The 13,249-nt window shown below is 39.4% G+C and overlaps 1 protein-coding gene across 1 annotated transcript in view; it reads right to left on the bottom strand.

Annotated features, from left to right (window-relative positions):
- Positions 1 to 2,040: 2,040 nt before the first annotated feature.
- Positions 2,041 to 13,249, bottom strand: part of COL1A2 (collagen type I alpha 2 chain) — a 35,811-nt gene continuing 24,602 nt past the window's right edge. Inside the window, exons 34-52 of the mRNA XM_036862852.1 lie at positions 13,119 to 13,172; positions 12,347 to 12,400; positions 12,195 to 12,248; positions 11,991 to 12,098; positions 11,561 to 11,614; positions 10,663 to 10,716; positions 9,507 to 9,668; positions 8,660 to 8,767; positions 7,881 to 7,988; positions 7,477 to 7,530; positions 7,279 to 7,386; positions 7,080 to 7,133; positions 6,596 to 6,703; positions 6,075 to 6,128; positions 5,846 to 5,953; positions 5,259 to 5,517; positions 4,657 to 4,841; positions 3,341 to 3,583; positions 2,041 to 2,508 (exon numbers count right to left, since the gene is read on the bottom strand). Of these exons, the coding sequence (XP_036718747.1) occupies positions 2,362 to 2,508; positions 3,341 to 3,583; positions 4,657 to 4,841; positions 5,259 to 5,517; positions 5,846 to 5,953; positions 6,075 to 6,128; positions 6,596 to 6,703; positions 7,080 to 7,133; positions 7,279 to 7,386; positions 7,477 to 7,530; positions 7,881 to 7,988; positions 8,660 to 8,767; positions 9,507 to 9,668; positions 10,663 to 10,716; positions 11,561 to 11,614; positions 11,991 to 12,098; positions 12,195 to 12,248; positions 12,347 to 12,400; positions 13,119 to 13,172 (2,076 nt within the window). The 3' untranslated portion in view covers positions 2,041 to 2,361. The remainder of the gene's footprint in view (positions 2,509 to 3,340; positions 3,584 to 4,656; positions 4,842 to 5,258; positions 5,518 to 5,845; positions 5,954 to 6,074; positions 6,129 to 6,595; positions 6,704 to 7,079; positions 7,134 to 7,278; positions 7,387 to 7,476; positions 7,531 to 7,880; positions 7,989 to 8,659; positions 8,768 to 9,506; positions 9,669 to 10,662; positions 10,717 to 11,560; positions 11,615 to 11,990; positions 12,099 to 12,194; positions 12,249 to 12,346; positions 12,401 to 13,118; positions 13,173 to 13,249) is intronic.

The following is a 13,249-nucleotide window of genomic DNA, read 5'->3' as shown; positions in this document are numbered from 1 at the left end:
TTTTCCTATTATTATCTGTTAGATATATCATTATTTTTTCCTCATTAGTATTTATTAGATATTCTATCATTTATTTCCTTATTGTTATCTATCAGATATACCATTATTTAACTATTTTCCTATACTAGTCTCATAAGGATGATTAAATGATTATTAAGGAAATCTGCCTATTTGGATACAGTTTGACAAAAGTCATTACTAACATGTAGCATAGTTTTGGCTCGTAGTTGGTACTCAGTAAATGTTGGTTTTCTTGCTTCTTCTCTTTCTCCCTTCCTTATACCAACTTTATCAACTTTATGGTTTGTTCTTGTACTGCGAGCCTGAGGGCATAGCATATGCTTTATCCAGAGATTTCTAACTGGTTATTATGTAAGTTTGTCTTGGCTGTTTCAATTAGTAATTTGTGGGGAGTACTAGTACTCTGATCCCAGAGGTTCAGTTTTCTTTATGTTGCTTGGTTAGGTATATTGATTCGTTCTTGCCAGACATAAAATGTTAAAACTACAAAGGATTGTTGAAATCACCTTATCCAGTGGTTTCCCAATTGGTGCATGTCAGAATTTTTCGAGGTGCTTAAAAGAATACTGATTCCTTACTAAATCTTAATTTGGTGGATGAGGATTGGGAGTCTGCATTTTAATAAGCATTCTAGTGTTCTGATTTAGGTGGTGGAAGGACCATAATTTGAAGTTACCATTTGGTTAGCAGACCTTGCTAACTTTTTAGAGTTAATTTTAGATTTTTATCATGTTCAGTCTTTTGCTTTAAAAACTAATTGAATCTCGAGATGACTTGTAACAGGAGGCAAATATTACAATCACAATTATGTTCTGCAACAGGAAATAAGCTCTAAATGAATCTTAACATTTTACTTGACACATTACTATGTTTAAGTGTATTAAAGATGTCATTGAAAGGTGCAGGGGAGGAAAATGAACTTGATTTGGCAGGTAGGTGTTCATGGTACTATTATCCACAACTGTCTGTGCTGATTGACAGCACACACATTACCTCTTAACAGGCATTGTACTCAGTTGCATCAGATTTAAGTGTATGGCATTTTTACTGAATATTTGAAACTGTTTTAGTTAATAGTATTAATTGTGCATAGACCAACTTTCAGCCACTGTTTCAAAGTGCTTAATGGATAATGAACCAAAAAGTTCTATGGATCTCTACTTAGAATAAACTTAGGTCAACAATTGCCATGTTGCTTAGGTATTATGTATTTTGAGTAGGGCAAATGTTTAACAGTCCAGAGAAGGAATCTTCCCCGTGTTATAGATAAACTGAAACTCAGAAAGGTAAAGCGCTCAAGGTCATTTAGCCAGAAGGAGCTGAGCCAGAATTGGAGCTCAGATCTCCAGGGTCCTTGTTCTCTGCTCTTTCTACCATACCAAACTGCCCTTTTTGCATAGTTCCTATCTAATGAGAAATACTCGGTCTAATGGCTGGTTAGAGATGCTATAATCCATATTTATACTGCAAAGAGCATGGAAGCAAGGAATTCTACTCAATATTTTCTTTGGAAAACCAAACATGCTTTATTTCATTTTTTGCACAATTTATTTAAACATCTCACATATACAAAATAGGTACAATTTAATTTTTCTGCTTGTCCGAGAAACAAGGCTTCTTTGGAACCACGGGAGAGGATGAAAATGAGACTGGCAAAGAACAAATGCTGAATTTAAAGAAGAGGACAATGTTGGGCAAACGATCCACTTACTTTTATTCGGGAATAAGATGTAAAGTACTGATGTTAAATCAAATGAAAAAAAATACACAATACAACTCAACACAGGAGTATTTCTTCTCAAATTCTCCTAGCACCATCAACATTCTTCAAGTATCTGAAATACTATTAGTTAGCACCTTTGTATTCTGGACAAAAAACAGATACCTCAGCTCAACTCTGTCTAGGTCAGCACCTAATGGTGTGGATCACACTCACAGGAAAGTGTTTTGAGGTAGTTTACACCTTTGGAAGTTTGGGTTTTAAACTTCCCTCTGTGGAAGATATTCAAAAGCCACAAGTGGTGCAAATGTTCATGGTTTTTATTTTTCAATTTTTATTTTGGTTTTCTTACAAAGGTTGACATTTTCCACAACAAGTTTAAGAGTGTTGAAAAAAAAATTCCAAATCTTTTGGAGAGGGGGAAAGGGAAAGGGAATTAATTAAATCGTATTGCACAATGCTCTGATCAATCCTTCTTCTTCTCTTTTGCCCACAATTTAAGCAAGTAGATGTGCAGAAGGAATGGAAGGATTCAGCTTTCAGTTAAGAAAGAAGAAAAAGAAATGGCCAAGAGAGAAATTTTTCAGATTTCCTTTTTCTTTAATTTAGGTTGAGTTCATTTATTTGAAACAGACTGGGCCAATGTTCAATCTGATTTCTTGGTCAGCGCCACCGATGTCCAAAGGTGCAATATCAAGGATGGGCAGGCGAGATGGCTTATTTGTTTTATATTCAATGATTGTCTTTCTCCATTCATTTATCTTTTTCTGTTTAAAAAGAGAAGAAAAATATACATAAAGCAGCACTATTACGGAACCTAATCATCTTGTATAATATTATATAATTATATATTGCATACAATTGTATTATATAATATATAATTATATAGAACATATATTTATATATAATTATATATTAGATAATATTTATATATAATTATGTTATATAATATTATATACTAGATATTATAATAACCACTTTTTGGCTCATGTCCTTCTGAAGATGTGTGTCTCAGATCAACAAGTTTATCTTTGAAACGGTAGCATCAGGGCTGTCTTTACAGGGAGAGGTTTCCTACCAGTCTAATTTTATAAAAAAAAATTCCAATGCATATTCCAAGTGGTTTATTTCTACATTATCTTTTCAGGATGTGTGTGGTAGGGTGGCTATGCAGTACTACTATTAGTGAATTTAAATTTTCTTCAATTTATAGTATATTATAGAGAAAGCATAAAGAAAAATTAAATGTAGGCCATACTAATAAGTAAAATAAAATACATATAACTATAAATTACAGTTTGGGCCCTTTTAACCTCAAGTAATTTTAAGTTATGGGTATACATCGTCATTTAAGAAACTCATGTTAAAAGACAAATAACTAATACGTGGAACAGAGTATATATTTCAGTATTTCAGAAAATTTCAGAAGGCAAGATCTGATAAGAATATTCTGAATTTACCATCTGAATTTAAACAAATACATTTATGAAAGAAAAATCAAATAAGTTAGGTCTCTCATTCATCTGTTCATTTAATGGTCTATGCTCCACTATCCCACTTCCCAAATAAATGTTATTCCCATATTTCACTATTACTTACAGAGCAGCCATCTACAAGAACAGTGTAAGTGAATCTGCTGTTGCCCTCGGCAACAAGTTCAACATCATTGGATCCTTGCAGAATGACAGCCTTTTTCAGGTTGCCAGTCTCCTCATCCATGTATGCAATGCTGTTCTTGCAATGGTAGGTGATGTTTTGAGAGGCATGGTTGGCCAGCAGGCGCATGAAGGCAAGTTGGGTAGCCATTTCCTTGGTGGTTACTCCTTCAACATTATATTCAAACTACAGAGAATAAGATGGGCATTCCAGTTAAATGAAGAAGGACTCAGATACTAAGAGTCAAATAAAAAACAGTCTGGTATAGAGAGGAAAAATGGACTCAGATCTGAACTTGTACTTTTAAAGGAAACTCAATTCACTTGTCTTTGAAATATAAGCTACCTAGAAGGAACATAAGAACTACCAGGCTGAGGCAAGTCATCTCAAAAAGGGACCTGTTTCAGATAAAGCCCAGATATATATATATACAAATACACACACACACACACACACACACACACACACGTATATGTGTTTCTTTTTTAAAATAAGAGAGCAAGGGGGCTTCCCTGGTGGCGCAGTGGTTGAGAGTCTGCCTGCTGGTGCAGGGGACACGGGTTCGAGCCCTGGTCTGGGAGGATCCCACATGCCGCGGAGCGACTGGGTCCGTGAGCCACAACTGCTGAGCCTGCGCGTCTGGAGCCTGTGCCCCGCAGCGGGAGGGGCCGCGGTGGTGAGGGGCCCGCGCACCGCGATGAAGAGCGGTCCCCGCACCGCGATGAAGAGTGGCCCCCACTTGCCGCAACTAGAGAAAGCCCTCGCACGAACCAAAGACCCAACACAGCCAAAAAATAAAATAAATAAATAAATAAAGTAGCTATTAAAAAAAAAAAAAAAAAAAAATAAGAGAGCAAGGATATAGAGATTCAGACCCCTTTAGTTTTCTGTAATTCCCACCAATAAAGTTGATGAAAACTTTTAATTAGAAATTCAGAAAAGCTCATATCTTGAAAATACATGTGGCATGAGTACTGGACTACATGCTGGCCAGTACTCCTTCACACTAAATGACATTAGTCAGTTTCTCCAGTGATTATCAATTAAGTCACATTTGAATAATTACTTTTGAATTGTATGGATATGTCTAATCAATCCATCTTTAACGTGCAATCTAGGATATAACCAAACCCAAGAACACAGCAGGTTCTTTTAAAAAGCCCATTTTGGTAAAGGGCTAAAATGTAGATAATTAAAAAACAAATAATCCTAACAAGATATTATTTAGTAGGAGAAGGAATGTTTGTAGGATTCCTTACCTGGGTACCACCATTGATAGTTTCTCCTACCCAGACGTGCTTCTTGGCCTTGGAACTTCTGTACCAGTTCTTGACTGGGATGTTTTCAGGCTGAGCCCGGATGCAGGTTTCGCCAGTAGAGAAATCACAGTATACTTTGATAGCATCCATAGTACATCCTTGGTTAGGGTCAATCCAGTAGTAACCTTTTAAAAAAAACAAGACCCAGATCATAAAACCTCTCATTGAGCGGCACATAGGTTCTAACAATTACTAGTCAAAGATTCTGATTCCCATAAGTAACATTTTTGATTGTACTGTTATATTGTCTACTCCACCTTAACAGGAAGAGGGTGGCTATTTTCTAAATTAGACAGTTCCTCCTCTCCTCTCCATGAAAATCAAATCAGGGTACATATTACCATGAAAAGGGCAAAAACAGATATCAAGACAATCTTGAAAATGGGTGCTGGTTGGGAGAAGAAAATGTTTTATTAAGTGGGTATGATTTCACATAATGCAGTTTTTACCCAAATACCTTTTTACTCTAAATATCAGTGGGGACTGATTTTGAAAAGCCTAACTTGTGAGAAGGGTCATTCTGGTTGGACATCTCAACCTACCACTGCTCCATTCTGGGTGGCTGAGTCTCAAGTCACGGCATGTGCGAGCTGGGTTCTTCTTAGAGCCTTCTGGAGTAAGAAGAGTCTCAATCTGGTTGTTGAGAGATTTCAGAGTAGCATCAACTTCATAATCCTTGGGTCTGAGAGATGGTGGTGAGCGAGGCTGGTCAGCCCTGTAGAAGTCTCCTTCAAAACCGAAGTCATAACCACCACCACTTTGGCCAGGAGGGCCAGGAGGGCCAGGAGGACCAGGAGGGCCCTGCAAAGTGTAAATAAGAAAGAGGAGGCTTTGTATTTGGTTACAGTGAGAGAGAACGAGAGCAGGTTTTCCGTCGAGATTCACACAAAAGCATGTTCTAATAAGTAAAAAAGAATCAAGTTCATGTAAATAACAACTTGCTCCCAGGCATACTTGCAGGGATGGGCTTATAGAGCTCATTACATACAGACAATTTTTATATATTTTAGAAAACATACAGAAGTGGGGGATTACTTTAATGTGTTGTTATAATTGTCTTGGTTTAGTCTAAAGAAGATATTCCCTTAGGTCAGTGATGCCCTTTATTATTTCCCTAAATCATACTTACAGCAGGACCTTGGCTACCCTGAGAGCCACGAATGCCAGCAGGTCCGACTGCACCAGGATGTCCAGTGCGACCATCCTTGCCAGAAGGGCCAGAAGGACCAGCAGGGCCCTAGGGAAGAAGGACACCAAGTCTGTGTGAGCCAGTGAAAACCCCACAAGGGAGAAGAGGTCTGGGGCTCACTGCCTGCCATAGGCTCCTTTCAGAGATAAACGTCTCTTAGTTGACCTACCCTAGGACCAGCAGGACCCACAGTGCCAGGAGAACCTTGATCGCCATGATGACCCTTTAAAGAGAGAATAGGAAAATCACACTTTCAGAACATGTGTCGATACATAGATTTCAAAAAACTGAATGGAAAACTTTAGTTTCAATGGACTCTGGATTGAGAAAATTGAAAATGTAAAATGGGGCTCTTTTCTTTCATTATGTCTATTATATTCAATTATTTTTTTCTACAAGCCATTTCAGAAGTGCAATATTAGTCATTCCTCTAATTATATTTATTTTAAGTGGGGATGAAGGACATTGTTGCCAGGAGATTTTAATATATGTATATTTCTATCTCCCCTAACCCTCACCTTTTCATGTTGGGATGAAATAGCATTACCTCTGAGCTACGGAGTTAGAGAACGGGAAGTGAATATGATGTAGGACATTTTAGAACAATACCAGTGAAATTGTGAGGAAGTTCATTCTGAGTTGAAGGACTTTAAGATCTGTGTACATGCTGGATGTCCACATTGTACTTACAGCAAAACCAGGAAGACCCTGCAATCCATTGTGTCCCTTTAAGCCAGGAAGACCTCTGGGCCCCTTATCACCAGGCTCTCCCTTATCACCTCGAATACCTTGTGGGCCCTATAAAGAAAAAGAAGGACAGATAGGACATTTACCTTTAAAAGATGACACTCACTTCTCCACAAATATTGTTCAATCTGTTTACAAAGATAATTCAAGACATGCAAAGGTCTAAAAGCCATGTGGGTGCTACTCCCAACTCTTAACCTGCTTTATAGTTGAACTGTCTGTAAAGTGGCTAAGCGTTGTGATAATTTAATACAAATAAGAATAGATTTGAAGTATAAGAGATTAAAAGGTATTTGTAGCAACTCTCCACATGGACTAAATTTAAAAATATATATAAAATCCAGTCTATGTATTATTTATCTTCTTAATGGACAGTGTGGACTGATGCTCCCTAACTGCTGTACAGAAATTTTCACCATGTACGTACACTGGGACCTCTTGGACCAACAGCACCGGCCAGACCAGTGGGACCAGAAGGACCCTGTGAATTAGAAAAGAAAAACACAATTTATCAGCCAAGCCCAAGATCCTCCTCCCTAGGCCACCACAGTTCCCAAGTGTGGGGAGGTCAGAGGTAAAGCCTGCTGAGGATGACAGCATTAAGGGACTGGTGTTTCTAAACTTACAGCTTCACCGCGGTTTCCATGTTTGCCAGTGGGACCCACAGGGCCTTGAGGACCAGGTGCACCCGCAGTACCAGTGGGACCAGCGTTACCAGGGTAGCCACGATCTCCCTGCCAAAGGTAGAGAAATGAAGCTTAGCATCAATCTGGCCTGTAGTTTAGTCCCTTTTAAGTTAGAGAACAACGATGAGGTGTACTGACCTTGTGTCCAGCTTGACCATCGCGGCCTGGAGGACCATCACTCCCAGGGTTGCCCTGTGAAGACACCATGCCAATTAAGGTGCTTAGGGAGGCTCTGTAGCCCACTGGCCCCTACAGTTCAGCTGTCTGCCTTCATTACTCCCAGTGCCCAATGGAGAACCCCCTTTCAGGCTGTTAAAAATAGGAACAAGAACTTGCCAACCTAGATTTTTATAGAATTGGTTTTTTTAATATTTTGGCCAACTTGAAGTATGCTACTTAAAGACTCATTCCCCAGCCCAAGTTATTTTTAGGATTGTCAATGCTGGGAGTGGTGAGTACATGTAGACCTCAGCTCAGGATACAAAGTTACACACAAGGAAGTACTGCTAGGTTATATTTTACAAACCAAATGTTGGACTCACATCACGACCAGCTTCACCAGGAGCACCATTGACGCCAGGATTACCCACAGCACCAGGGGGACCACGGGCCCCAGCTGGGCCTGAAATGCCGAGAGGGCCAGGTTCACCCTAAAGAGGCAGAGAAGACAACATTCCTCTCATTGGATTGAGTGCCACTCTCATTCTCCCAAAACAATGTTAGCCAGGGGATTCCAGTTTTAAGCGAGAAGGCAGATTGAAAGTGAGTGGGCCACATAATGGTAAGAAGTGTCATTAGTGTCATCTTTGCCTTCCTCCTACACACTTAGATGGTCAGCTTTATGTACTTTTGGAATGTTGCTCTGTACAAGGTGAGTCTAGTGTCATCTGATTTTCCAAATAAAATGAATTCATAAAGTTGAGAGAGTTTATGGAGATTAGATGGTTCCTAGTTGCTGTCATGTATTAGGTTTAATGGAATGATTCAGAACTTCTAGAGTTTCATTCTTCCTACAGGATAAATGATGCTAGCATTTCATACTGCAGAGGAGTAAATGCAATTAGAGCTTATATCGTTTTTAAGCATGTAAAAAGAACAAAAATTGTTCTGCATAATGTTAAGCTGTGTCTTTATAGCATGTGTCTAAGTAAGGTGGTATTAAAGCTTCTTAGATAAGTGACATGTGATCTGTATAAAGAAAATGCCATGAATAAAAAAATCTTAAGTGGAGTTATTCAGTGATCAATCTGTCACAGTTGAAGTGGCAGCTTTTAAATCTTTTCTTATGTTAATGAGAATAAGAATGGTGTCAAACACTCACCACAGATCCAGCAACACCTGGTAGACCACGTTCACCTCTAGAGCCTGGGAGACCCAGAAAACCAGGAGCACCAAGAAGACCTTGAGGACCTGGGGTGCCAGGAGATCCCTAAACAACAGTAAAAATACTGAGTATTACTGTAAGACCCTAGGAGATAACACAGGTTGGCTTGAGGCTTCTGAGAATGAGTTTATCCTCAGTTTAGAAAAAGGCTAATGACCTCCTATTAGTAGAACATATCTTTGGCTATCTTTTCTCTAGTGAAGACAATGAGTTTACATCTTGGCATGTTTATTTCTTTGTACCTGGTTCCTCCTTGAGACCAATGGAACAACATTTAAAAATATGTGGTTGGGATTAATGAAGCCATCTTGGAGTGAGGGAATAGAGTTCTTACAGAATTTATGCTGGGAAGCAAATTTTGACCTTGGCCTCTAACTGCACCAGGTCTAGTAAAGTCACATGTCAGAGTAGCAATAATACTGCACATTGCATGTTTAAAAAATTGGTAGCTTACTTATATTGATTAATTTACAGTAGAGTGACCACAGCAATGGGATGCTGTTCTAATCCCAGTACCAGTGAGGTACCCTCACAACAGCTTAAAGGGCTGTACTGATAAAACAGTGAGTTCCCTCACTTATTGTCATCTCCATCTAGTGCCTTCTGAGCATCTGCTGAAGCCATGACACCTCAATATCTGTTGGATAGATTTCCTGGTTCACCTGAGCTCTACTTGAGAGCCCGCAATACTCATCAACAAATATATGCCACCTGAAGATTTGTATAAGGGATTTATATTAATTCAACACAAGGTATTAAGAAAGAGGAGTTTGAAATAACTTACAGCAGTACCAGGCTCTCCAGAGGGACCCTTCTCACCAGCAAAGCCAGGAGGGCCAGAAGCACCTGTTTCTCCAGTTCGACCAACTGGACCTTGGTCACCACGAGGCCCACGAAGTCCTTCTTTACCAGCAGGACCAGTGGGACCAGGGGGGCCAGTGATACCCTGTGAGCAAATACATGAGGTCATTTACTTTCTGTTAATCATCACGGAATGGGAGAGAGAAGCTGAGGTTCTAAATATTAAGATGCAAACAACTTGAGGCAACAAAATAATATCCTGGTCATTTTGGAGAAATGTTTAGAAGTTTTAACAATCTTTCTTGTAGAAAGAAGCAACTTTCCTCTTCCTCTCCTGGGGCTGTAATAAAGTGAACAACCGAGGCAGAAGCTATGGCAAGTGTCTGTGAGGAAAAGCAGTGCTGTGCCACCAGCCACCTGGCGTACTGGAATCAGCACTATGTCGAGTTATAAGAGCTAGCTGTAAATGAATGGGAATTTGGGTTTTGGAGGACTCTGCTTGTTTCTTTTTGAAGAAAGCCAATACAGGCATTTTGCTCATAATTGAGGAATCACATATGCTCTCAACTAGGTTTAATTAAATGCCTACAGGGAATGAAGATTTTTCTGTTACGAACCTGTGAAAGGATTCCAAGAAATCAACATCTTCACTATTTTTTTTCCCTGAAACCTTAACCAGAAGACTTAATCCTTTGTAATTAATTAAATTCTCTTGAGTCCTGACAGGAGAGTCTGAATCAGAATTAAATTAGAGGCCAAACCACCTTTAAATTCAGGAACAATTATACTTTAACAACGGAGGCAGAATGTTGGCCATAAAGGGTAATTAGATATAGAAATATCTGATATGTGACTAAAACTGTTCTGTTTTTTATTTTTAACAAAGAGACCATGCCCCTAAAAGGGGACAAGGGGACTTATGTTCACATGAATAAAAGCCTCTTAAACTGATATTTCTAATATAATTTCTGATGATTTTGCCTTAATGATTCAGAAAAACTGATTTCAGATTAGGAAAGTAATAGCAAAATATTAGTAGCATGTTTTTCATAGGGAGTTTCTTACCAGTTTCCTACTAGAGGCTAGGGATTTTGGCTAGAGTAAATAAATGAAGACACATTTTGAAGTGATTTACTTACAGAGGGTCCAGGAGGACCAGTCCGTCCAGCAGCACCAGGGAAACCAGTAACACCCTAAGAACCAAGCACATAAAAATTCCACAGTCAGCACCAACTCCAGGAATTTGGGTAAGATGGAAATTTCTCCCTTGGAAAATCCTCAGTACCTGTGACCAAGGATGGACCAAAGAGTAGGCAGTGACAGCCTCAGGTAGGGTATTATTTAACCAGGACCCCGAAGACCCTCCATCTCTACACATCTTCCTGACCAGCATGCTCCCAGTTGCAATGCCTATATTTTGCATTAAGGCTCTGATAGTTCTTTTCTGAAATGCTAACATATTGCCTGATGGTTGTAAAAGCAAGAAGACAAGACACTATACTATTACTATATATGATCTGTATATATTAATAACTCTTAACCACCTGGCTGGGTGCTAAGGGAATGGACACTGAGTAAGTAATTTTGTTTACAGAAGAAGGTATAATAAAAGACCAAGGGTATTAATTGCTGTCCAATGAGAGGAGGAAGAAGTCAGGAGTTGATTGCTGGGGAGCTTTGGGTCTCTAGGAAGTCAGTGTGATAGCACTGGACACCAAGGGAAGGGACCTAATCAGGCAGAAGAAGGGGGGCATCAACAAAAGGATAAAAGGTACCAAAGAAATATTTTACCCATTTCACAGTTAAACTACTTGGGGTTAACTTTGTTTATCACTACCTCAACTGAGTTCCAACTGGGATTAAGTTAACGTTCCATGAATCTGATCTTAACTTCATTATCAGAATTTCTTTAAATAGTTAGCCTGACTCTCAAGACTCTCATTATAGGCCAAATTACCAAAAATTTCCAAACTTTCAAGTTGTCCCTAATAGATTCTGAAGAAAGAAAAATTATCAGAATACACTGTAAATACTCACAGGGGGGCCTCCATCACCACGACTTCCAGCAGGACCAGGGGGACCATTTGGACCCTAAATGGAAACAAAAAAAGATGGTCAAATCAGAAAACAATCTTTATAAATGTTACTCTTTTCTTCAAATGGATCATTCCCATGTCTATTAGAATCAAATCTAGAAATGTAAAACGATTATCTGTGTTATATAAAATAAATGTCCTTACTTCAGTATTACCACCTTTATGGGTAATCAAAGAAGTGAGATAAAACAATATTTATGAAACTATTATAATGTGTAAAGTGGTATGCAAATGTTAACTCTTATTTTAAAATTGTCTTCTATCTGATATGTTCCCTGATGTATAGCAGGCACTTGATTGATTTATGTTGAGTTATAAGATTTCATGGGTGACTGCACAGGCTGTGTTGACCATCAGTGAATTCAACTTACAGCTGGGCCAGCAGCTCCAACGGGGCCTGTGGGGCCAACAGGGCCATTTTCACCCTTGGGTCCTTTGGTTCCTCTCTCTCCTTTAGCACCAGGTTGACCAGCAGCACCCTGTTGGAAAGGAACAGTTACAGTTCAGGTGTTCCAACTTACTCTACTTGCTAACTTGGAATGTTTTCAGATTAACCTTCGTTACATGATACTCACAGCAGGACCAGCAAATCCATTGGGGCCAGCGGGACCAACCTCACCACGCTCACCCTAGGTGGGAAAAGGGATTTTAAAAATGTCTTAGCAATCTTCGATTCCTCAGTGTCTAGAAGTTATGAGTGTCTAAAACGACCCAGGTGTTTACTTACAGGCATACCACGAGGACCAGCAGGACCAGCGGAACCGGCAGGGCCAGCTTCACCCTATAAGGGGGCCAAACATGAGTGTGTCAGTGTTCCTCACACAAATGCTCCACGAGGTTAGGAGGGAGAGGGAACAGTCGTAGACAGTGGGCTCTTGTCAGAGTTTGCAATTGCATCCAAAGAGATAACTAATTCACATCTCACAGAGAAAAGTGAAATGGATTCTTACTCTGCATAATATTGTATTAATTTTGGAGGGTGAAGTGGTATTGGTTATACACTTGCCAAAACACTGTAAATCAGTGCCCACAATACCAGGAGGAGGACATTTTAATTTTTAGATGGACACAGGGCTGATCTATTTGCTGCAATTTGTGCAATACAATAAATAAGGTCTATTTTAAGTGGACTGTTCGATGTGAAATAGGCACACTATGTATTTTATTGATTTTTTTTTTTTTTTTTACAATGAAGGCTTCAAGAAGGCTCAGTGCATTAGGATATTGTTAATGGGCAACCCCGAAAGACTTTAAAACGAATGATAGGGATTGAAGTATAGATCAGATACCTGGCACGTGTATAGGAAGGGAAAGAGAACTTTAAACACACAGCGTTTGTTTCTTGCTGCCCCATACTAATGGATAAGTTTTTAAATAAATGAGCTTTATACCAAGCCATACAAATGAATTGCCAGGGCCCTTTGGGGCCAGGGTGGCAGGGAATTTTAGATACCACCATTGGCTCAGAGAGCTGCAACTCAGTGAAAATGCATGCTTACCCGGTCCCCATTGGCTCCAGCAGGACCAGGGGCACCTACAGCACCAGGAGCACCCTAGTACCAAAAAGAAAACAAGTCTTGTTAATAACACCCCCATACCGTCAAAAGTGACCCTTGCTGTTTCCCCTTGC

This window comes from Balaenoptera musculus, chromosome 9 (assembly GCF_009873245.2).
Source record: "Balaenoptera musculus isolate JJ_BM4_2016_0621 chromosome 9, mBalMus1.pri.v3, whole genome shotgun sequence".
Classification (NCBI taxonomy): domain Eukaryota; kingdom Metazoa; phylum Chordata; class Mammalia; order Artiodactyla; family Balaenopteridae; genus Balaenoptera; species Balaenoptera musculus.
This window is presented reverse-complemented; position numbering and strand designations above follow the sequence as displayed.